Source organism: Amblyraja radiata, chromosome 6 (assembly GCF_010909765.2).
Source record: "Amblyraja radiata isolate CabotCenter1 chromosome 6, sAmbRad1.1.pri, whole genome shotgun sequence".
Classification (NCBI taxonomy): Eukaryota; Metazoa; Chordata; class Chondrichthyes; order Rajiformes; family Rajidae; genus Amblyraja; species Amblyraja radiata.
In genome coordinates this window covers 40,685,982-40,711,082 of record NC_045961.1, presented here as the reverse complement: position 1 = coordinate 40,711,082, position 25,101 = coordinate 40,685,982, and the positions used below count along the sequence as shown (strand labels likewise).

Sequence of the window (25,101 nt, the reverse complement as noted above, 5' to 3'; positions counted from 1 at the left end):
CCTTGAGATCTAGAACAATAGAGCAAATCTGCTGTCTGGATCTATGACTTGCATCTGAGAGAAGTAGCAGAACTTTGTGCACTATGTAGTTGTGTTGCCCTCAGCACATAAGCCATTAAGAACTGTAATATTTACAATTCTATTCATCAGGTAAATATAATTTGCAATAATATTTTTAAATGCTGATTATAACATTATATAAAAATCTAAAACAAAGATGAATTCAGAATTTCATGTGATATATTTTTATTATGCACCAACTAACATGTTAATAATTACAAAATACAACTAAAACTAATTCCTCAACTAATGATAGTTTGCTTTTGATTTTTTCGCTGTTAAATTGTGATAATATGGCAATTATTAGGAGTTATAAACTGGGAGTTATAATTATGAAGTTAATTAACTTGAGCTCTTGATTATTTAAAAACATCATTATTTTGGGAATTTGTTAGACTTTGCAGAACCTGTCATCAAGCTACCAAGCCATTTCACACTCTATGAAATAGAGCAGCTCTTCTCCCATAGGAATAAACTGCCCCAAAGTAACCGTGATGCATTTTCCACAGCTTTTTCGATTGTCAAAGTAACAACAGTTTCCTTTCAGGAATCAAGGAAACGCTAGATACATTAAAAATTTCAAATAATATGTAACACCAGTACTACAATATAAAGTTATATTTTGAATGTAATCAAAGGCAGTCCATATTATCATGTCTCTTTGTTGATGTATTTTGCCGCTTCAGCATAATAATGACTCTTTCCTCTTTAAAAATATATAAATTGGTTGCATCCAAAAAATATTTAAATGATTTCACCACTTTCACTGCGTTCAGGGGCAGACAATTTAATGAAAAGACCACCTGCGATTACAGAGAATAATACGGCAAAAGGAGCTGCCATGAAAGACCAACCATAATCCACGCCATATTTCGTATTGCCATTTGCAGATTTGCAATTTGCTATTTCTTTTGCAATCATCTGAGATATTGCTGATATCCAGCAGGCGTACATGATAATTGACAAGGTGAAACAAATGCCTGAATACAAAAGAGAGGAAATGTGATGATCAACATAAGAAACAATGATCACATCACGTTCATTGGAGTTTAGTGTTTGAAGATGTGATATTGAAACAGGCCCTTCGACCCAACAAGTCCATGCCAACCAGCGGTCGCCCATACACTAGTTCTATCCTACACACTAGGGACAATTTACAGAAGCCAATTAACCTACAAACCTGCATGTCTTTGGAATTTGGAATCCCACTCAACAAAGCACCGGTGAAAACCCACGCGATCACAGGGAGAACGTGCAAACTCCGTACAGACAGTATCCATAGTCAGGGTTCTTCTGGCTTATGATCCTACACGGGAATTGAAGTTGGTATGTGATGCAGCAGATCATAATGAAAGTGCAGTAAATCACATGATGAATGATGGGCTAAAAGAAAATTTCCCACGAAGGAAAAGGTGGATATATTTTGCTTTGTGTGAGGACAAGCTTGGATATATCTGTACTCAGGCGGGTGAATGGTACTACAATAACAAAGCGTGCTGTCTAATTCACGTCTACCCCATTGCAAACATTGGACTTTGTTGATGGAACCTTTGCGCTACAATACTGAGAACTATATTCTGCACTCTGTGTCTTCCCTTTTGCTCTATCTGTTGTACCTGAGATTGACAAGATTGTATTCATGTATACTATTAATACTATTCATTCTATTAATGCTATTAGTACTATACTATTAGCCTGTCCTGTTGAGTTACTCCTGCATTTTGTGTCTATTATTTGATCTGATAGCCTGCAAAACAATGCTTTTCACTGTACCTGGTACATGTTACAATAATAATAAACATAAATATTATATAATTATGTAAGTGGACTTGCATGGATATACTGTTCTTCATAACCATGTGCATGGACATAGTGCACTTTTGCACGGCGGCACAGCAGTGCAGCTGCTGCTTACAGCGCCAGGGACCCGGGATTGATCCTGACTACGGGTGCTGTCTATACGGAGTTTGTACGCTCTCCCCATGACCACGTGGATTAACTCCAGGTGCTTCGGTTTCCTCCCACACTCCAAAGATATACAGCTTTGTAATTAATTGGCTTTGGTAATATTTTAAATTGTCCCTTGTGTGCAGGATAGTGCTACTGTGCGGAGATCGCTAGTCGGCGCAGATGCAGTGGGCAAAAGGGCCTGTTTCCACGCTGTATCTCTAAAATAAACAGAGAGTTGTGCTGTTTACCTACTTTAGAACAATGGGACAGAAAGAGGCACATGGTCAGAAGCAGGAACTTGGGTCTCCATGTTCTTTGGAGTTTAGAGTTACAGTGGAAACTGGCCATTCGGCCCACCAATTCCACGCCGACCAGCGAATGCCCGTACACCAGTTCTATCCTACACACTCGGGACAATTTACAGAAGCCAATTAAACTACGAACCTGCACATCTTTGGAATGTAGAAACCGGAGCACTGATATTGTCCAAATAAGCCACAACATTTTTGAAATATATGCACTTTACATTAAAGCATTAGTGAAGATATTATAAATCCCGCTCAACAGTTTATTAATGGAAAGAAAGGAAAATGGGCTCCATTAATGATGTTCATCAGACCCCTAGCTTAATTGTCCTCGCAATGACCCAGACACAAAATTAAAAAACAATGCAGGCGAAAACCTCTCAAAATGTCTCCATTCGTCATTACTCCTTCCATTTGAGATAAAACAAGTTCAGTAGAATTCGGATATACATCACACTGGCGCAGCGGTAGAGTTGCTGCCTCACCGTGTCAGGGACCCAGGTTCGATTCTTACTACAGGTTCTGGCTAGACCGTTCTCTGTGTGACCGCGTGGGTTTTCTCTGGGTGCTCCGGTTTCCTCCCACACTCCAAAGAAGTGCAGGTTTGTAGGTAAATTGGCTGCTGCAAATTGTGCCAAGTGTGTGGGATAGATCTAGCGTGCGGCTGCTCGCTGGTTGGCACGGATTCGGTGGGCCAAACGGCCTGTATCTTTAAATTAATCTAAACATGAGACTGAGGTAATATTTTAAGACATAGGACTTAGCCTGGTAGAATAGGTAGACCCATGACAGATTAAGGTCAGTATGTGAGTGTGATGTGATTTGATTATATTTTGGCAGGAAGATTGACAGATAATACTAACCAATATTTAAAAAAAAAACATTTAAGAAGGAATTGCAGATGCTGGAAAATCGAAGGTACACAAAAAAGCTGGAGAAACTCAGCGGTTGCAGCAGCATCTATGGAGCGAAGGAAATAGGCAACGTTTCGGGCCGAAACCCTTCTTCAGACTGATCGGGGGTGGGAGGGGGGGGTGGCGGGGACAAGAAAGGAAAAAGGAGGAGGAGCCCGAAGGCTGAGGGATGGGAGGAGACAGCAGGGGGACTGAGGAAGGGGAGGAGACAGCAAGGACTAACAAAATTGGGAGAATTCGATGTTCATGCCCCCAGGATGCAGACTCCACAAGCGGAATATGAGGTGCTGTTCCTCCAATTTCCGGTGTTGATTGCTGTGGCCATGGAGGTGACCCAGGACAGAGAGGTCGGAGATGGAGTGGGAGGGGGAGGTTTACCTGCATCTCCTCCAACCTCATCTATTGCATCCGCTGCTCTAGATGTCAGCAGATCTATATCGGTGAGACCAAGCGGAGGTTGGGCGATCGTTTCGCCGAACACCTCCGCTCGGTCCGCAATAACCAAGCTGACCTCCCGATGGCTCAGCACTTCAACTCCCTCTCCCACTCCGTCTCCGACCTCTCTGTCCTGGGTCTCCTCCATGGCCACAGCGAGCAGCACCGTAAATTGGAGGAACAGCACCTCATATTCCGCTTGGGGAGTCTGCATCCTGGGGGCATGAACATCGAATTCTCCCAATTTTGTTAGTCCTTGCTGTCTCCTCCCCTTCCTCAGTCCTCCTGCTGTCTCCTCCTATCCCCCAGCCTTCGGGCTCCTCCTCCTTTTTCCTTTCTTGTCCCCGCCCCCCCCCCACCCCCGATCAGTCTGAAGAAGGGTTTCGGCCCGAAACGTTGCCTATTTCCTTCGCTCCATAGATGCTGCTGCACCCGCTGAGTTTCTCCAGCTTTTTTGTGTACCTTTTTTTTAAAAACAACAGGTTGCAAGTACAAATAAATGGGAAAGTTATACAAAGATTTCACTCACCACCAATGAGGAAAATTACTCCCACTGTTTTATACATCTCGTGTTTCTGACGGCATGCTTTGTAAATGATGCATATGAATCCAATTGTAATTATGATCACTCCCAAGAACATTAGTGCACTCCAAAGTTTACGATAAACTGGAAAAATAGAGCACAAATTGGCATTAGTCTAATAAAATGGCTGGTACAGGTAGAGTAGCAACCAGCAATGTTTATTTCTAACAGATTCAATAATCCCTAACAGATTAATTTACCAGGCAAAAGATGTGGATTATATGCTAGATTATATGCACATCAGTTCATAAGACCATAAGACATAGAAGCAGAATTAGTCCATTCGGCCCATCGTGTCCACTCTGCAATTCAATCATGGTCCATCAGTCTGAAGAAGAGTCTTGACCCGAAATGTCACCAATCCATTTTCTCCAGAGATGTTGCCTGACCTGCTGAGTTACTCCAGCATTTTGTATCTATCTTTGGTAAAAACCTGCATTTGCCGTTCCTTGTTACTGTATTAGATATTTGCTAGTGTTTATATCACGGGAAAACTCCACTGATAAGTTTTTAAATTACAGATAAACACAAGCTTTTCTTCTGAAAAGGCATCCTTGTCATGCACAAAAAGCTGCAAATGGTAAATTAAAAGTGAAGTTTGTGTCAGATAGTTATTGGTCAAGTTTTGAATGTAAAAGTAAAGAAGACTGAGAAGAAAGGGGACAAGTTGCAAGAAGCTACAGGCAAAACACCCTGAGTGTCTGGCATGGTGAACTCTCCCTAAAATTATTTAGCGTTAAAGAACAACTGTTCGGTTTACGGCAAAGATCATAGAGCGGAGCACGATACTCCACTCCTGCGTAATCCAATGCACTGACCGTTAACAGAGCATAACCGTCACCATTTTAGAATGCAAAACGCGACTTCCGTTATGCCTCTCGCAGTTTTATAGGGGAATGTTAAGTGTGTGATATATCAATTCACATATTTTAGTTAATTTTCTTTTAAAATGTTTTCCCCTGCTTAATCTATCTATTTCTGCCCATTTCCCTCTCATCCCCAGTCCCCTCCTTTATGCAGTTTCCCTTGTATTACTTTAACACACACTATGCACACATATATATAAACATGCACACTATGCACATATATTATATATAAACACTTAAAGTAATACAAGTAATATGAATGTGTGTTGGTGTTTGTGCCTGTGTGAGAGGCAAGTGAGATAAATAGATCTCAAAGTTCCTTCTCATGGATCAGAAGCAACTTTGACTTAAAGCAATGCTCTATTTCTCTCTTTATCTTATTTCTCAGATGATGTACATAAACCATGAAGACAATTATATTTATAAATATGTACATAAATATATGCATATATAAATATATGCATATATATATATATAAATAAGATAAATGTGTGTGTGTGTGTGTGTGTGTATATATATATACACACACATATAAATATATATATATGGACACACACACACACATGTATCTCTCTCTAGTTTCTTTCTTGTGATTTCCTTTAATAATTTTAGCAACATTTTGCCTTCAATCTCTCTCTCTCTCTCTTTACACACACACACACATATATTAGGATTTTATATATATATATATATATATATATAATATATATATATACTAGGCCAAGTGCAGACCCGTTGGGTCTGTTCCCCCAACGTGCGGTTGTGTGGGGGGGTGGGGGGCGGCATGCAGCGTCACACACACTAACTATCTCCCACCCGCCCCCCTCCCCCCCCGCACTCACGCTAATTACCCCCCTTGATATTATATTAATATTATTAATTTGCTCCTTTTACCCCATTACCACCCTTTCTACTGACGCATAGCCCCCAACTTGCAGTCACATCTAGAGAGGGAGGGGGGGGAGCGGGGTTAGAGAGTGAGGGCAGAGAGAGAAGGGGCAGAGACAGAGAGAGAGACAGAGACACAGAGAGGGGCAATAGGGATGGGGGGTGGAGAGGAGGAGAAGAGGGAGGGTGGGTGAGGGGGGAAAGGTGGGGGAGGAGGGGAGGAGAGAGAGAGGGTGAGAGTGAGGGGGAGAGAGAGGGGGTGCTGAGAGGGGGGTGAGGGGGAGAGGTAGGGAGGGTGGAGGGAAGAGGTTAGGGGGTGTGGAGGGGAGGGGGTTTAGGGGAGGGAGGGAGGGAGGGTGGGTGAGGGGATGGAGGGGAGGAAGAGGGGGGAGAGGGGGGGAGGAGAGAAGGGGAGGAGAGAGGGGGAGGAGAGAGGGGGAGGAGAAAGGGGGAGGAGAGAGGAGGAGAGAGGGGGAGAGAGGGGGAGAGGGGGTGTGCTGAGAGGGGGGTGTGGTGAGGGGAGGGGGAGAGGTGGGGAGCAGGGAGGGGGAGGGAGGGTGGAGGGAAGGGGTAGGGGTGTGTGGAGGGGAGGGGCGTTTAGGGGAGGGACGGAGGGGATGGAGGGGAGGAGAGGGAGAAAAAGAGGGGGGAGATAGAGAGAGAGGGGAGAGGGAAGAGAGGAGAGGGGGAGAGGAGAGGGGGGAGGGAGGAGTGGGGAGGAGAGGGGGGAGGAGAGGGGGGGGAGGAGAGGGGGGAGGAGAGGGGGGGAGGAGAGGGGGGGAGGAGAGGGGGGGAGGAGAGGGGGGGGAGGAGAGGGGGGGGAGGAGAGAGGGGGGTAGGAGAGGGGGGAGGAGAGGGGGGGAGGAGAGGGGAGGGGGGGGAGAAGGGAGGGGGGGGAGAAGGGAGGGGGGAGAGGAGAGGGGGGAGAGGAGAGGGGGGAGAGGAGAGGGGGGAGAGGAGGGGGGGGAGAGGAGGGGGGGGAGGGGAGGGAGAGGGGGGGTGGGGGGGGGGAAGAGGAGAAGGAGGGGGGAAGAGGAGAGAGAAGGGGGGAGAGAGGAGGGGGGGAGAGAGGAGAGGGGAAGGGGCGGAGAGGAGGGGGGAGAGAGGAGAGGGGAGAGAGGAGAGGGGGGAGAGAGGAAAGGGGGGGAGAGGAGAGGGGGGGAGGGGATAGGGGGAGGAGAGGAGAGGGGGGAGAGGAGAGGGGGGTGATGGGGAGAGGGGGGAGAGAGAGGGGAGAGAGAGAGAGAGAGAAAGGGAGAGAGACAGGGGGGGAGAGAGAGGGAGAAGGAGAGAGGGATAGGGAGAGAGAGAGGTGGGGAGAGAGAGGAGAGGGGAGAGCCAGAGAGGGTGCCTTTTTACTTCAACCCAAACAACCATTTGCAGGCAGTGCTTTTTTCCTCAAACTAACCATAGTTTCATTTTCAAACCACATTATGGTACTCACAGCTGTGGAGACATTTGTTCAGTGTTATTCAGAGCTCTGATTGAGGCACACCACTTGCAGAGACTGGTTGAGGCACACCACTTGCAGAGACTGATTGAGGCACACCACTTCCTGGTGTTATATTCCCTCCCCCTCCCTCCAGCAGGGGCAGCAGAGAGAATGGGGAATTTTGTAAAAACATTAATACCTCTGTCATTTTTCATCGACGGGAAAAATCCTCGGCACACATGCGGCGGAGGGGGGCTCTGAGCGAGGTGGCCAAAAATGACGGCCGTAGGTGGCGGCGTTCTCTCGGAAATCGCAGCACAGAAGGCCAAAAGCGGTCAAGAACAGAGATTTAGTAATATAGATATACAGTGGCTTGCAAAAGTATTCATACCCCTTGAACTTTTCCACATTTTGTCACGTTACAACCACAAACGTAAATGTATTTTATTGGGATTTTATGTGATAGACCAACACAAAGTGGCGCATAATTGTGAAGTGGAAGGAAAATGATACATGGTTTTCAAATTTTATTACAAATAAAAAACTGAAAAATGTGGCGCGCAAAAGTATTCAGCCCCCTTTACTCTGATACCCCTAAATAAAATCCAGTGCAACCAATTGCCTTCAGAAGTCACCTAATTATTAAATAGAGTCCACTTGTGTGTAATCTAATCTCAGTATAAATACAGCTGTTCTGTGAAGGCCTCAGAGGTTTGTTAGAGAACATTAGTGAACAAACAGCATCATGAAGCCCAAGGAACACACCAGACAGGTCAGGGATAAAGTTGTGGAGAAATTTAAAGCAGGGTTAGGTTATAAAAAAATATCCCAAGCTTTGAACATCTCACGGAGCACTGTTCAATCCATCATCCGAAAATGGAGAGTATGGCACAACTGCAAACCTACCAAGACATGGCCGTCCACCTAAACTGACAGGCCGGGCAAGGAGAGCATTGATCAGAGAAGCTGCCATGGTAACTCTGGAGGAGCTGCAGAGATCCACAGCTCAGGTGGGAGAATCTGTCCACAGGACAACTATTAGTCGTGCACTCCACAAATCGGGCCTTTATGGAAGAGTGGCAAGCCATTGTTGAAAAAAAGCCATAAGAAGTCCTGTTTTCAGTTTGCCACAAGAGATGTGGGGGACACAGCAAACATGTGGAGGAAGGTGCTCTGGTCAGATGAGACCAAAATTGAAGTTTTTGGCCTAAATGCAAAACGCTATGTGTGGCGGAAAACTAACACTGTACATCATCCTGAACACACCATCCCCACTGTGAAACATGGTGGTGGCAGCATCATGCTGTGGGGGTGCTTTTCTTCAGCAGGGACAGGGAAGCTGGTCAGAGTTGATGGGAAGATGGATGGAGCCAAATACAGGGCAATCTTGGAAGAAAACCTGTTAGAGTCTGCAAAAGACTTGAGACTGGGGCGGAGGTTCACCTTCCAGCAGGACAACGACCCTAAACATACAGCCAGAGCTACAATGGAATGGTTTAGATCAAAGCATATTCATGTGTTAGAATAGCCCAGTCAAAGACCAGACCTAAATCCAATTGAGAATCTCTGGCAAGACTTGAAAATTGCTGTTCACAGGCTCTCCATCCAATCTGATTGAGCTTGAGCTATTTTGCAAAGAAGAATGGGCAAAAATTTCAGTCTCTAGATGTGCAAAGCTGGTAGAGACATATCCCAAAAGACTTGTAGCTGTAATTGCAGCGAAAGGTGGTTCTACAAAGTATTGACTCAGGGGGGCTGAATACTTTTGCACGCCACACTTTTCAGTTTTTTATTTGTAAAATAATTTGAAAACCATGTATCATTTTCCTTCCACTTCACAATTATGCACCACTTTGTGTTGGTCTATCACATAAAATCCCAATAAAATACATTTACGTTTGTGGTTGTAACGTGACAAAATGTGGAAAAGTTAAACGGGTATGAAAACTTTTGCAAGCCACTGTATATATACATAAAATCCTAATATTGTGAATAAAATATCCATGAACACATGTCAAGATATGTTTTCATTTTCATTCTATATTAGTGTAATAAAATGTAGTGCATACATACCAACAGGTGGAGTGCATAATGTTTAGTTTAGAGATACAACTCTATCTATCTATCTATCTATCTATCTATCTATCTATCTATCTATCTATCTATCTATCTATCTATCTATCTATCTATCTATCTATCTATCTATCTATCTATCTATCTATCTATCTATCTATCTATCTATCTATCTATCTATCTATCTATCTATCTATCTATCTATCTATCTATCTATCTATCTATCTATCTATCTATCTCTCACTTGACTAGGCATTCCTGGAATCATTTGGCATTTTGCAAAGACAACTGCATCTGCAGTTCCTTCCTATTGAAGAAGAACCCTGGCTCGAAACAACTCCTAATCCATTCCCTCCACAGATGCTGCCTAGCCTGCCGAGTTCCTCCAGCACTCTGTTTTTTATTTAACTCTGAAATTGAAGAAAATTGAACATAGACACAAAAAGCTGGAGTAACTCAGTGGGACAGGCAGCATCTCTGGATAGGAATGGGTGACATTTCGAGTAGAGACCCTTCTTCAGACAATCACAAGTACTCTCACCGATGAGAGTTCAGTTCAGTCTGAAGAAGGGTCTCGACCCGAAACGTAACCTTCTCTCCAGAGTCACTGCCTGTCCCGCTGAATTACTCCAGAATTTTGTGTCTAATCACAAGTGCTCTTTGTATCTTTGTGGAATATAGACCCCGTGGAGGCGCTGTATGGAATCATAAAACTGGTTTGGACTGATGGTGGGATGGGAAAGGTGGAGTGTCTACTGTCCATATGCTTTCTGTAAGAGCAGTCGATTTACGTATTTACGTGTTTATGTATCTCCCATAACCTCAGTTCAGATGCTTGCCAAATTGCATATAAAAAACATGATTAAAGCTCCTTCTACCTCGTCAGGCTTTGGATTCAGATCCTAGTTACTCATTAAGTTTTTTCTTCGCGACATCCCTGTTTCTTTTGACAACCACTTAAAGTATATGGTCTCCAGTTCTCAAGTCTAGTTTATTTTCGGATGCGCAAGTGTATTGGGGTAAAGGAACAATGAAAATCTTGCTTGCAGCAGCATCGCAGGCACACATAGACAACACACAAAAGCATAAATTATATATAAATTGTACAAGACAGTGAAAAGAAAAATACTGTGCAATGAAATCAAAACATTAGATCAAACAGCCCAAACTCCGGTGCAACCCGTTCCACCTTAATCCCTCTGCCCGCGATGATTTTGAACCAAATCTCCTCTCAGCCTTCGCTCTTCCTAAAAGACATTCTCCAGCCTTGAAACCAAAGTTCCAGGTCGCAGGGCTGTTCTAAGAAATAGACACAAATTACTGCAGTAACTCAGCCGGGACAGGCAGCATCCCCAGAGAGAAGGAATGGGTGATGTTTCGGGTCAAGACCCTTCTTCAGACCGAAGAAGGGCTCGATGCGAAACGTCACCCATTCCTTCTATCCAGAGATGCTACCTGACCCGCTGAGTTACTCCAGCAATTTGCGTCTACCTTCGGTGTGAACCAGCATCTGCAGTTCCTTCCTACACTATTCTAATAAAACTTGTCTGCATTCTCTGCCGTGTTTTCTCACTGTACAGTGCAGTGCCCAATATCCCAGCCTTAATCAAAACAATTTTTTAACGAAGTTCAACACGACCTCCCTGCACCTTCAGTTACAAACCCGTGCAAATGATTGGCATTGTTCATACTGCATATTTTTTACAATTTCCACTATCACCCTGAGTGTATTTCCTATTGGAAAGCAAAATATAGTTGATGCGGTCGGTTACCAGACGAAAGCTGGTTCAGATTTTTTTTTAATTTTAGCCCAATGCATTTGATAAAGGTTTTCTCTACAACTGACCCACTTTCCCAATCCGAAGGAAATCGACGAGCGCAAAATGACCAGTACTGTCATATCACTGAACTGACTCAGGAAGCTAAGATATTCTTTAAAAAAAGTTATATTTTTTCATCTGGTTCTCGATTCACACCCAAACTGGCCTCTTGAAGGCCACGATTCACTGGCCTTCAAGATGCACGGTAGTGTATATATTGTGGTAGTCAAAATATAATTGTTACAGCGTTACAGTTGGCGCAAATATCTATGAAACAAATTTGGATTATCATTTTGTTAAATCAACCGAAAGTTCCAACACACGGTGTTTTATTTTATATTCAGGAAAGTCCAAAAGCGGTGAAGGAAAATTAAAAAAATATATATATATATTGCAGCGACCGGACTCCTGCCATGACGGTAATTACGAGGCAGCACATCAAGATGGCGCGAAAAATTACCCATGACTTACTCCGCTCTATGATCTTTGGTTTACAGTTAGAAGAATACCTTGCAAAGCAGCTGTAAACGAGAGAGCGAGATGTATTTGCATAAAATGTCATTTGTAGTTTTTTAAAATATATATATTATTTATTTACATTATTTTACTTGTGGAACGTGCTTGGGTTATAATAAATGTTTTACGTGTCCTGGGTTATGCTTTTTTATGAGAATTATCTGATTTTCCCATCTGCAGATTTCAGGTCAAGAGAGTAAAAGTAGATGAAACTGCAAGCAAATATGACTACAAACAGAGTTTTATAATCATCTTAATTCATAAATGAAATATGTCATATTCAATCGCTGAATATAAATGTATCGAGTGTTGCCCCACCCTGTAAAACTTGAACTAACCAGCAAATATCAGTGGGTTAATAACATAAAAACACTTATTTTATTAAGTGCAATAAGTTGCAAAATGTTAAGCACTTACCAAGTGAAGATTGAAATTCGGCATTAATGATCTCTGGATTGCTTGGAAATGGGGAATAAAAGGCGTGCACACAGCACTTTACAGGTGGTTGATAAACTAAACAGAGAAAGCAAGACATTAATTTCTGACTGTTAAACAATATGCCCATAATAACAATAATAAGCCATATAAAAGGACTAGACATTCCCACAGCAGCAGGCATTTTCTTTCCCACTCCAAATAAGCACACATTTTAAATGAGCACTCGATGGGAGATCAAATATAGACATATTTTGTCATTGAGTAAATTCCTCCTTGATATAGAGCCTTTCTTGATTTCCACATCTTTCAGCGATATTGACCACAGATATATGTCCTTCAGAGATGGCTGCATTTGGCCTAAACCTCGCTAAACCTATTTTATCCATGTACAATACCTTCCTAAATGTTTCTTAAAAATTGCAATTGTAGTTGCCTCAACTACCTCCTCCGGCAGCTCATCCATACAATCATCACCTTTTGTGTGAAAATGTCACCCCTTAGGTTCCTATTAAATCGTTTCCTCCTCACCTTAAACCTATGTCCTCTGGTTCTTTATTCCCCTACTCTGGGCAAGGAGCTTTGTGTGTCCACCCAAACTATTCCTCTCATGATTTTGTACATCTCTTTAAGATCACCCCTCATCCTCCTGGGCTCCAAGGAATAGAGTCCCAGCCTGCTCAACCTCTCCTTATAGATCAGTCTCTCGAGTCCTGGCAACATCCTCGTAAATCTTCTCTGCACCCTTTCCAGCTTGACTACATCTTTCCTATAATATGGTGCCCAGAACTGAACACAATACTCTGAATGTGGCCTGATCAATGTCTTATACAACTGCAACATGACCTCCCAACATCTATACTCAACTGATGAATGCCAATGTGCCAAAAGCCTCTATGACCACCCCATTTACCTGTGGTGTCACATTATCAGACTTATATCCTGGAGCTCAAGTACCCAGGCATGAGTGAGAAGCAGGATTCCAGAACATTCTTGATAATCATAGTCATACAGCATGGAAAAATGCAGACAAAGGTTTATGAAAATGGACCCAGATATTTGAAAAGACTTGAAACGTTGGAGATTTTCTGTTAGTAGCAGAGAAAGTAGTCATATAATAATACAGCATAGAAACAGGCCCATCGGCCCAACTTGCCCACACCAGCCAACATGTCCCAGCCAGACTAGTCCCACCTGCCCATGTTTGGTCCATATCCCTCCAAACTTGTCCTATCCATGTACCTGTCTAATTGTATCTTAAATGTTGCAATACTCCTTGCCTCAACTACCTCCTCTGGCAGTTCATTTAATTCACCCACTACCCTTTGTGGAAAATCATTAAACCTCTTCAACAAAGCCTCTTTTTAAAGCTGTTCAATACCACACGGAGTACCATCCAAACAAGAGGGTAGAAAGTCAGGACAAGAGTCCAGCACGGAATTTAAGCCAACAGCAGGCATTACACTAGATGAGATAGCAGCCCTGCATTAACCCTGTGGTGCCCCAGAACATCACTCACCATCTAATAATCAATCCTCCCCTCATCTGTATCCACCTATCACATACCAGGCTTTGTCCCCAACTTTCTCCCCCCTATAACAGTCAGTTTGAAGAAGGGTCCCAACACAAGGCATCATTTATCCCTGTCTTTCAGAGATGCTGCCTGACCTGCTGAGATACTCCAGTACTTGTTGCCCTACTTACCGTGTACAGAAAACACAAATGGTGTAACGAGTGAGTACCTAGGCTCCAAAATCCCAGAGCTGCGTCACATTATCCGATGAGCCCCCAATCAACCAAAAGACAAAAGATTATAACTCTACAAAATATAAGTGTTCACTCACTGGTAATAAATTTTGAATGTTGATTTCCCGCCTCTTTATCGGTAAATGAGCATCTCCAGGTGAAGCCCTCGTGATGGTAAGTTACCCTGTTATCTTTCTGTAACATCACACAATATAAAGAAAGAAGTTGATGAAGGCTCTTGAACCAAAATGTCACCCATTCCTTCTATCCAGAGATGCTGCCTGCCCCATTGAGTTGCTCCAGCATTTTGTGTCTAACTTCGATGTAAACCTGCATCTGCAGTTCCTTCCTAGCGTTTAACTTTATCATTTAACTTTATCATTTCTACCTTTTTTTCTAAAACTGCAAATAATAACTTGTTTCTGTTAATGCTGTTCAGTGTTTTTTTTTAATTTACATTGTAAACAGATGTCTCCAAAGAAGAAATGCAAAATTGTCAATCCAAAAGCCCAGACAGGCATAGCTAGAGTTCAACTTGAAGTGAAGTTCTCTGTCATGCCCGAGTCTAAGAGGGATCTTAAAAATGGACACACCCTGTACTTGTATACCTCATTTGGAAAAAGTCTGTCTGAAACAGAGAAATCGCTGAGTTCACATTTCTCTTTGTTGGATGCAGAAGGCTATTTATTTGGTACTGTGAAGTTAAGAGTGAAGGCTCTCGTTAACCGGACTTTGCTTAAGTTTAAAAAACTCACCAATCCCAAGGAACTTGGGAGCATTTATGGAAATTTGTGATGAAACTTTTAAACTTCCAGAAGGCAGTCAACACATTTCTTTAGACATTCCACTGCCTGGTGCTCAAGATCCTGAATCCTTGACATCTGCCGAAAGCCAAGTGCCCATATTTCAAGACACTGAGGACATGGGCGATGACAGTCATAGTCTGCATCCTCCACTGAATCTAGCAACGCCAACGACAGCTGCTGCCTCACCTGAACCAATGCCATCGACATCTAGTGCTTCAACAAGATGTAGCAGAGAATTTCAACAAAGTATCACACAAAGATCAGTGAACTTAGGGCACGAATGAAAACTCTCAAACGTATAGTTAATCAGGCCTTAAAGATAAAGTAAAACCAAATAGATATAAAGGACAGAAAGATTCAGGAACTCAAACCAAATTACGTGGGAATACTTTGACACAAGAGCTTGTTGACACCAAGGCAGAGCTTTTGAGACTTAAAAACACACAGACAATTGCTGATGTTTCGTGGCAGTACGTAAAAGAGGGAAACTGTTTCAATTCACCAGCATAGAAAAGTTAATGAGTTAAAGTTAAAGGACAGGGAAGAGGATGTTCAAGTTCAAGTGAGTTTATTGTCATGTGTCCCTGTATAGGACAATGAAATTCTTGCTTTGCTTCAGCACACAGAACATAGTAGGCATTTACTACAGAACAGATAAGTGTGTCCATATACTATGGTATAAATATATACACACATGAATAAATAAACTGATAAAGTGCAAATAACAGATAATTGGTTATTAATAATTAAAGTTTTCTCCGAGCAAGGTTTAATAGCCTGATGGCTGAGGGGAAGTAGCTATTCCTGAACCTGGTTGTTGCAGTCTTCAGGCTCCTGTACCTTCTACCTGAAGGTAGCAGGGAGATGAGTGTGTGGCCAGAATGGTGTGAGTCTTTGATGATACTGCCAGCCTTTTTGAGGCAGCAACTGCGATAAATCCCCTCGATGGAAGGAAGGTCAGAGCCGATGATGGACTGGGCAGTGTTTACTACTTTTTGTAGTCTTTTCCTCTCCAGGGCGCTCAAATTGCCGAACCAAGCCACGATGCAACCGGTCAGCATGCTCTCTACTGTGCACCTGTAGAGGTTAGAGAGAGTCTTCCTTGACAAACCAACTCTCCGTAATCTTCTCAGGAAGTAGAGGCGCTGATGAGCTTTCTTGACTATTGCATTAGTGTTCTTGGACCAGGTAAGATCTTCAGAGATGTGCACGCCCAGGAATTTGAAGCTCTTGACCATTTCAACATCGACCCGTTGATATAAATGGGGCTGTGGGTCCCCCTCCTACTCCTTCCAAAATCCACAATCAGTTCCTTGGTTTTGCTGGTGTTGAGGGCCAGGTGAGACGCCTCAAATTTGACAATCTTGTCCTCAAAGAAACAATCGAAACTCTGCAGGCTGCCAGTATTGTCAAGGCAAAGGTGGGCCAGAAAACTTACTCCTCAACAAGGATGCATGTGTTTGACTGGATTGTAAACAAAACTCCCACAGCAAACATTCCAATCCTGATAAGCCAGTCCTACAAGCGGAGTGGACTTCATCTGGATTATGTTCCTCGACGCAGTGCAGTTGAAGTTATGGCCCGAGAATTGGGAACATTTGCTGAGTTGCAAACAGCAGAGATGCTCCTAGCCACAAAGGGTTTGACTGTGGGTTTTGATGCAACCACCCAGGAAATAACAGTGTTCATTTCACCACCACAAACAAATGTCTCTCTGCAGCAGTCGATGAATTGGCTGGTGGGACTGCTGAGGACTACATATTTGCGAAATAATTGACAATTTGTGTAAAACTTACACTTATTTCAATGAGCAAGCAAATTTTCAAGATACCAGACAAAAGATAATCAACAACATTTCAAACACAATGAATGACAGGTGTGCAGCTAATCATGCTGCTATTAGGATTGTGAGTGGTGAGTGGGGTAAATCTTTGAACAAGCTCTACTGCCACTTGCATCCTCTTGACTCCATTGCTACATCAGTTCGCTCAGCCCCAAAAATGCAGAAACAATCCGGAGGACAATTCTTGTTTGGGAAAGACTGTCTAGCAGTAAATGCCATTCTGCAGATGAGCAAACTTCGGTACAAAAACGGAAAATGGGACCCAAAAGGATTTGTCGCATTTTTAGATGACAGGAACAGCCCCAGAGGTGTCCCTCCACAGTACCGTGGCAACAGATTGCACATACTGTTTCATATTAGTAGCAAGCTCATAGAACATTATGATGACTTTGTTGCTCTGCTGAATAGCAGAACATCCGGTGGGGGGTTGAAAAACAGCATCCTCCATGACTTCTCCCAGGCTAAAGCAAAAATAGAACTTCAGATATTAGACTTACTTGGCAAATATCTGACTGGGCCTTGGATGAAGCACTTCTACACTTCAAGCCAGAATCAGATCAACCGTGTAGATGGCATCAAAGTGGTTAAAGGGGTGATGGCTTCTCTAAAGGAAGCCACAGAAAATCCAGAGAACTTGATATTGGCAAGGGAAGATTTCTTCGGTGAGGAGGTACATCTTGACGCCACATTGAAAAAACTTTGGGAGCTACCAGTACATCCACAGTTCAGTTCAAAGATGAGGAGCCGTCTTCAAGCTGTCATCACTGTGTTGGAGAGGCAGTATAGTAAATACTTTGAACTTGATGTAACTGAGAAACTGAAGGAGGAGACTACATCAGCAAGATCACACAACATTGATGCGGAGGAGATAATGGGGATGTTTAGCTCATTGAAACAGAAATCTCCCAATGCCACCTTGTGTTATTTGTCATGTAGGATGCGGGCCTGCAAGAATAAAACAGTCAATTACCTTGATAATCTCAAGGAGCAATGTAGGGAGGAGGTGCTCTGTAAGGCAGTGACATGGGGGAGAGTGCAGAGGAACAGACGGAAGAAAAAAAGAATTGAGAGCAGAAATTATCAAGCGACAGAAAGGCAAGGAGCATGCTCGGGACACGAAAGAGATGAAAAAACTAGGGAAAAAATTGAAAGAGAGACTGATTCGCAGAGATTATCCAAATTTGGACTACTCTAAATGTGATGATCTACAGGACATTCTTAATGGGAAAGTAGTGGGCAGAAAGGCATGTCATGCGTGGTTTGAAGAGCAAAAACTTGTAGTTTACAATGCCAAAATTGAAAAGTTGAGGAAAACAATGTGTACAGAGTTGCTTATTGGTTGCAATCTGAGGAGTATGATGATGCTACTGATTTTGATTTACCAATGTACCAGCTAGCAACTGATCTTCTCCATAAAGACGTGGTCTTTTGCTAGAAATTGTAAATTATTTACCTATCTATAACAGACTTACAGCATATAATACAATAATATTAAAGTTCTGATCATGAGAATATCACATTTTTGAATTTTCAAGGCAGTCTGGGTGTTTATTACTATTTCCGTCACAATGGTCAATTTTGTAATTAGCTACAATTAAGTAACTAACTAATTATATGCTTTAATTTCAGGTCATCCAAGTAAGATTGTTTTATATTTGTTTCAGAATGCTTCAATTTATGATAACTGAAAATTTCATTCAGTTCTCTTAATTTTTAAGAAAGTTATGGGCTTTTGACTGTCCACGATCACAGCTTTTGAGTCATTGAAAAAGCAAAAGGGAACAAGATGCTAATTTCCGAGTATGAAAATGACCATATCTTTTTTAATACTGAAGATATGAAAGTGAATTAGGTGTCAAATTAAACTTCTTTTAATGCTTTATCCGATGGGATAAATTGCAGACTTGATTTTTTAAATCTCAAAAAGTTGTAAAATTGCTACATATTACTCACCAATAATAGTGTATGTTCAGAAAATAGGTAATAATCAGAATATCTTTTTTTCCTCTGATGTTGTAAAGTTCCATTTTCAGGCATTGATGAACCCATCGGACTTGATTCGTCTCTTCCAGTCAAAAATCTCTGAAACAGAACCATTCAGTTAGTCCCATTCACAAAGGGAGACCCGGTGTGGTGGTGGGGTGGGGGGAACCGGGAACAAAGGGGGACTATTGGGGACTAAATGTCAGCCCTATTTATGTGCTAACTGTTTGCATGCTTGCATGTACAAAACAAAGAATCTCAATATGACATGCCACGTGTGATATTAAAATATCATTCATTCATCATTATCAAGTGCCTATTCAGTTCCTGTTTGAAAACTCCAATTGATTCTGATCCTGTTTCCAACATGCTTACGGGCAAGGAATTCCAGACTGTAATTACGCTCAGCATACAGGAAGTTTATCCTCTATTCCCATCCATACCTGGTATCAAAAATTGTACATCTATGCCTCTTGGCCCTACATGCACTAATGGGGACAGCTTCCATCTATTTACCTTATCTAGACCAGTCATGACCTTGGCATCACTCAAATCTCATCCCAGCACTCATCCCATCCCAGTTCGGCCAAACACAACTATGGGAACTACACTCGCCCCCTGCAGGAAATATACATCAGAAGGTGCAGATCAAGAGCCAGCAGAATTATGGGAAACCCCTACCACCCCAACAACGGACTGTTCCAGCTGCTACGGTCAGGCAAACGCCTCCGCTGTCATGCTGTGAAAACAGAGCGGATGAGACGGAGTTTCTTCCCACATGCCGTTAGGACTGTAAACTCTTATCTCACCAGGGACTAATTTACTGTTGTGTTGTGTCTTTTTTAAATTGCTGTTTTTTTCTAATAATCTAAACACTGATTCTGTTCTATTCTGTTCTGTAGTTTTTTGCACAATCCGCAGGCATTGCCACTTTCATTTCACTGCACATCTTGTGTGTATGTGACAAATAAACTTGACTTGACGACTTGAGCAGTCTCCGCTGTAAAGAAAGTAATGCCCACTTCCAAGCTTGACGCAGAAAATGTGCATTCTAGGAATCTTGCCAATAATTTATTTTTCTCTGCAGGGCTTCCATGTCCTTCTTAAGAGCAGGTGACCAGAAATTGATGTGATGCTATGTTTGTTCACTGGTCATAAGTATATAGTTTATTAGTCATAGGAACAGAATTAAATACAAAAAAGAAATGTGATATCAGAATGCAACAAACACAAATTAGGAATTGACTCCTGCAACATCTGGCATGCTCTGATCTAAGTCACAGGACAATGTACAGAATGCACAGCAATGTTGCCCAATTTATTCAACCCTGGGGCGACACGGTGGCGCAGCAGTGGAGTTGCTGCCTTACAGTTCGATCCTGACCTCAGTTGTCTGTACAGTTTGTAAATTCTCCCCGTGAGCACATCTCTCTGGATGCACTGGTTTCCTCCCACATCCCAAAACCATACAGCTTTGTAGGTTAATTGACTTTGGTAAAATTGTAAATTGTCCCTAGTGTGTAGGACAGTGCTAGTGTACGGGAGAGATCGCTAGATGGGATGGACTCGCAAACCGTAGGGTCTGTTTCCGCACTGTATCTCTGAAGTCTCTATATTTGTTGAAACAATCTTTGAAGCCGACTCTCAATCTACTATGTTTTCTGAAGAAGGGTTTCGGCCCGAAACGTCGCCTATTTCCTTCGCTCCATAGATGCTGCTGCACCCGCTGAGTTTCCCCAGCAATTTTGTGTACCCTCAATCTACTATGTTACATCTCGGGGAATGTACTGTTTGAGTTGGAAAGACTATGTTGTAAAGGTGACTCAAAAATAGTGGTGTGAATGAAGCAAGTCGGATGCCATAATACAGACTCTATCCAGCATGCAGGAACTTTTCATTCAATTGACTGAATGATTCATTGATAGATACAGCATGGAAACTGGTCCTCTGCCCACATCATTCATTCATTCATTCACCATTATCAAGTGATTATTCAGTTCCCGTTTGAAAGCTCCAATTGATCCTGTTTCCAACATGCTTACGGGCAAGGAATTCCAGACTGTAATTACGCTCAGCATACAGGACGTTTTTCCTCTATTCCCATCCATACCTGGTGTCAAAAATTGTACATCTAAGCCTCTTGGCCCTACATGCACTAATGGGGACAGCTTCCATCTATTTACCTTAGCTAGACCAGTCATGACCTTGGCATCACTCAAATCTCATCCCAGCACTCATCCCATCCCAGTTCGGCCAAACACAACTATGGGAACTACACTCACCCCCCTGCAGGAAATATACATCAGAAGGTGCAGATCTAGAGCCAGCTGAATTATGGGAAACCCCTACCACCCCAGCAATGGACTGTTCCAGCTGCTATGGTCAGGCAAACGCCTTCGCTGTCATACTGTGAAAATAGAGCGGATGAGACGGCGTTTCTTCCCACAGGCCATTAGGACTGTAAACTCTTATCTCACCAGGGACTAATTTACTGTGCCAATTTACTGTTGTGCTGTGTCTTTTTTAAATTGCTGCTCTTTTTTCTAATAATGTAAATACTGATTCTGTTCTATTCTGTTCTGTAGTTTTTGCACAATCCGCAGGCATTGCCACTTTCATTTCATTGCACATCTTGTATGTGAATGTGACAAATAAAGTTGACTTGACTGGACTTGACTTGAGCAGTCTCCGCTGTAAAGAAAATAACGCCCACTTCCAAGCTTGACGCAGAAAATGTGCATTCTTGGAATCTTGCCATTAATTTGTTTTTCTCTGCAGGGCTTCCAGGTCCTTCTTATTAAGAGCAGGTGCCCAGAAATTGATGTGATGCTATGTTGGTTCACTGGTCATAAGTATATAGTTTATTAGTCATTGGAACAGAATTAAATACAAAAATGAAATGTGATATCAGAATGCAACAAACACAAATTAGGAATTGACTCCTGCAACATCTGGCATGCTCTGATCTAAGTCACAGGACAATGTACAGAATGCACAGCAATGTTGCCCAATTTATTCAACCCTGGGGCGGCACGGTGGCGCAACAGTGGAGTTGCTGCCTTACAGTTCGATCCTGACCTCAGCTGTCTGTACAGTTTGTAAATTCTCCCCGTGAGCACATCTCTCTGGGTGCACTGGTTTCCTCCCACATCCCAAAGCCATACAGCTTTGTAGGTTAATTGACTTTGGTAAAATTGTAAATTGTCCCTAGTGTGTAGGACAGTGCTAGTGTATGGGAGAGATCGCTAGACGGCATGGACTCGCAAACCGTAGGGTCTGTTTCCGCACTGTATCTCTGAAGTCTCTATATTTGTTGAAACAATCTTTGAAGCCGACTCTCAATCTACTATGTTACATCTCGGGGAATGTACTGTTTGAGATGGGAAGACTATGTTGTAAAGGTGACTCAAAAATAGTGGTGTGAATGAAGCAAGTCGGATGCCATAATACAGACTCTATCCAGCGTGCAGGAACTTTTCATTCAATTGACTGAATGATTTTGATAGATACAGCATGCAAACTGGTCCTCTGCCCACCACATCCATGTCAACCATTTATCATCCGTTTACATTAATTCTATGTTAGTCCACTCCCTATACACAAATGGCAATTTACAATTAACCTACAAACCTGCACAGCATTGGGATTGAGAAGGTAACAGGAGAACCCGGAGAAAAATCACTTGACAGTGAGGACGTGCAAACTTCATAAAGGCAGCGCCAAAGTCAAGGTTGAAACCAAGATGCCGGCACTCTGAGGCAGCAGCTCAACCTAGATCAATTTTTCTTTGTCAGAATTACCCATGAGATGTAATCTGCAAATTGTTTCTCTGAAGGTGAACAAATAGCAAGAGATGGCCGTGATCATGTAGGAAACCTATGAAAATATTAGGTAGCCAAAATAAAATGAGATTTGAGGTTGTGATGACTGGAGAAAATATGACACGGTCTGATCTGACCGAAGAGGGCAGATTAAAAATTAAATTGAACCCTTCCTGAAAAATGTAGAATTGAGGAGGAAAGAACTACTAAGCACAGTGACATTATTAAGACTCTGTTTCCCTCCGGGATACTTTTTGCATTCAATATCACTGTTGGATAGCTCCAAGCATTGAATGATAGAAAATAAATAATGCACAAATTTTATTTTCAAACTGCATGGGGAACCATTCACAGAACACAAAATACTGGTGCAACAGCCACAGAGATGCAGGATAGAAAACATATTTTTGAGATGCAATAGCTTGGTTTGAGAGCTGCTCTGCCCAAGACTGCAAGAAATTGCAAAGAGTTGTGGATGTAGTCCAGTCCATCATGCAGACCAGTCTCCCCACTCCATCTACAATTCACAAAGCCTTGGAAAAACAGCCAACATAAACAAAGACTTGTCCATACCTGTCATTCCTTCTCCCTGTTCCCATCCAGCAGAAGTTACAGAAGCTTCAAAGTGCACACCAGCAGACTCAGGAACAGCTTCTTTCCCTTTAGTAGCAGGTTTCTGAATGGTCCTTCCGTAAGCTAAGGTAATGTTTGATTCACCTCTACATAGAAACATAGAAAATAGGTGCAGGAGTAGGCCATTCGGCCCTTCGAGCCTGCACCGCCATTCAATATGATCATGGCTGATCATCCAACTCAGTATCCTGTACCTGCCTTCTCTCCATACCCCCTGATCCCTTTAGCCACAAGTGCCACATCTAACTCCCTCTTAAATATAGCCAACGAACTGGCCTCAACTACCTTCTGTGGCAGTGAATTCCACAGATTCACCACTCTCTGTGTGAAAAATGTTTTCCTCATCTCGGTCCTAAAAGATTTCCCCCTTATCCTTAAACTGTGACCCCTTGTTCTGGACTTCCCCAACATCGGAAACAATCTTCCTGCATCTAGCCTGTCCAACCCCTTAAGAATTTTGTAAGTTTCTATAAGATCCCCCCTCAATCTTCTAAATTCTAGCAAGTACAAACCGAGTCTATCCAGTCTTTCTTCATATGAAAGTCCTGACATCCCAGGAATCAGTCTGGTGAACCTTCTCTGTACTCCCTCTATGGCAAGAATGTCTTTCCTAATCTACCCATTGAGTACATTAGACATTGGGAGGAGGTTGTCCCCCTCCGTTTGGTATGGAACTTTTGCATTTTTCAGCTTGAAATTGTGCAATATGGTGCATACTGTAGCGACTTTTAACTTACACTTGAATGCAATATATATGCTTTAAATTGGATTGGAGCGTTGTTGAAAGAGGGAGGCTGAACGATCACTAATCACTGGCCTTGGGGGTACCCGGTGAGGGAGTGGAGCAACCGAGTGGGGAGAGGGTGTGGAAGAAGGGTGTCCCCCCTCCCAGGGTAGGAACTTTTTGAAATTTGATGTATTAAAATCATGTTTTAAAGCTGAGTCTCACGTTGCGAGTTGACACAAGAGGTACCCCGAGTGAAAGACTCGTGGTTGTGTACGAGATTGCAAGTGTATGATCAAGAGTTTAACCGAGTTCCCACGGGTATGACAAGTTTGCCGTTTACTTGTCATTTCTGCGATGTTCCAAGTTCGTCTCCCGAGTTACTCTTGAGCCAATCCTGATTGAAGGTTTGTTTTAATAAGCAACAGTATTATGTTTTAATAAGCAACAGTGTTAAAGAAGACCTCTCCATCCAATGGCTTTGTTTTAAAGATAGACTTCAGCGCGGCCGCATCTATTGATGTGACCTACAAAGGGAAAATGCGCAGCATCCAGTGCCAGAGCAGTTATACTTATGATTTGTTTGATATGTTTTAATTGAATTTACTGCCATGTCTACACACTGCGGGGAGACGGGAGATTAAATCTTTGAATGTGGACGGATGAGCCGCTACGGCGACAAATGGGAGTTCGCCCACAGCCCGAGCTGCGACACCTCATCCGCCACCCCAAGAACAAGATGTACCTTGCACACCATCAGCTTCTGCCCCTACGGGGAGCGGGTTCCTCTGGAGTTGGAGCGGGGCTGGAGTTGCTGCTGGCTGTGGGTCTCTGGGATCTCCGTGCTTGCAGTGGGCCTGGTGGGCCTGGGGGTCGGTGTCCCGTTGGTCCTGACGTCTCCGGCCACCCCCCTGGACAGGAGCTGAGACTGGGAACTGTACCACCCTTGCCCCCTCCCTCTGCAACTGCAAACAACCCCACTCTCCTGCTCACCTAAACACCGCACCCCCCCCCCCCCCCCCCCCCACCTTTCCCTCCCAACTCCAGTCCCGTCCCGACCCCATGGGAAACTGAAGGGAGCGACTGCCCCGGGGCGACTGGCATCGACCTGCTGGCATCGCCGACGTGAAGACAGTGCAAAGCCCCCGCGCCGGTGCAATGGGCGGGAGCTGGAGAGGGGAGGGAAGGGGTCACACACATGGCCGAGAAGCAGAGAGGTGTAGGTGGGGGTGGTGATAGATAGGGCCAACAATGAGTGGAGAAAGACA

General features: G+C 43.2%; 1 protein-coding gene across 1 annotated transcript in view; it reads right to left on the bottom strand.

Annotated features, from left to right (window-relative positions):
* Positions 1-222: 222 nt before the first annotated feature.
* LOC116974285 (transmembrane protein 182-like) overlaps positions 223-25,101 on the bottom strand; it is a 38,111-nt gene continuing 13,232 nt past the window's right edge. Inside the window, exons 3-7 of the mRNA XM_033022603.1 lie at positions 18,626-18,754; positions 14,122-14,218; positions 12,260-12,355; positions 4,194-4,331; positions 223-1,040 (exon numbers count right to left, since the gene is read on the bottom strand). Coding sequence (XP_032878494.1) covers positions 805-1,040; positions 4,194-4,331; positions 12,260-12,355; positions 14,122-14,218; positions 18,626-18,754 — 696 coding nt within the window. The 3' untranslated portion in view covers positions 223-804. The remainder of the gene's footprint in view (positions 1,041-4,193; positions 4,332-12,259; positions 12,356-14,121; positions 14,219-18,625; positions 18,755-25,101) is intronic.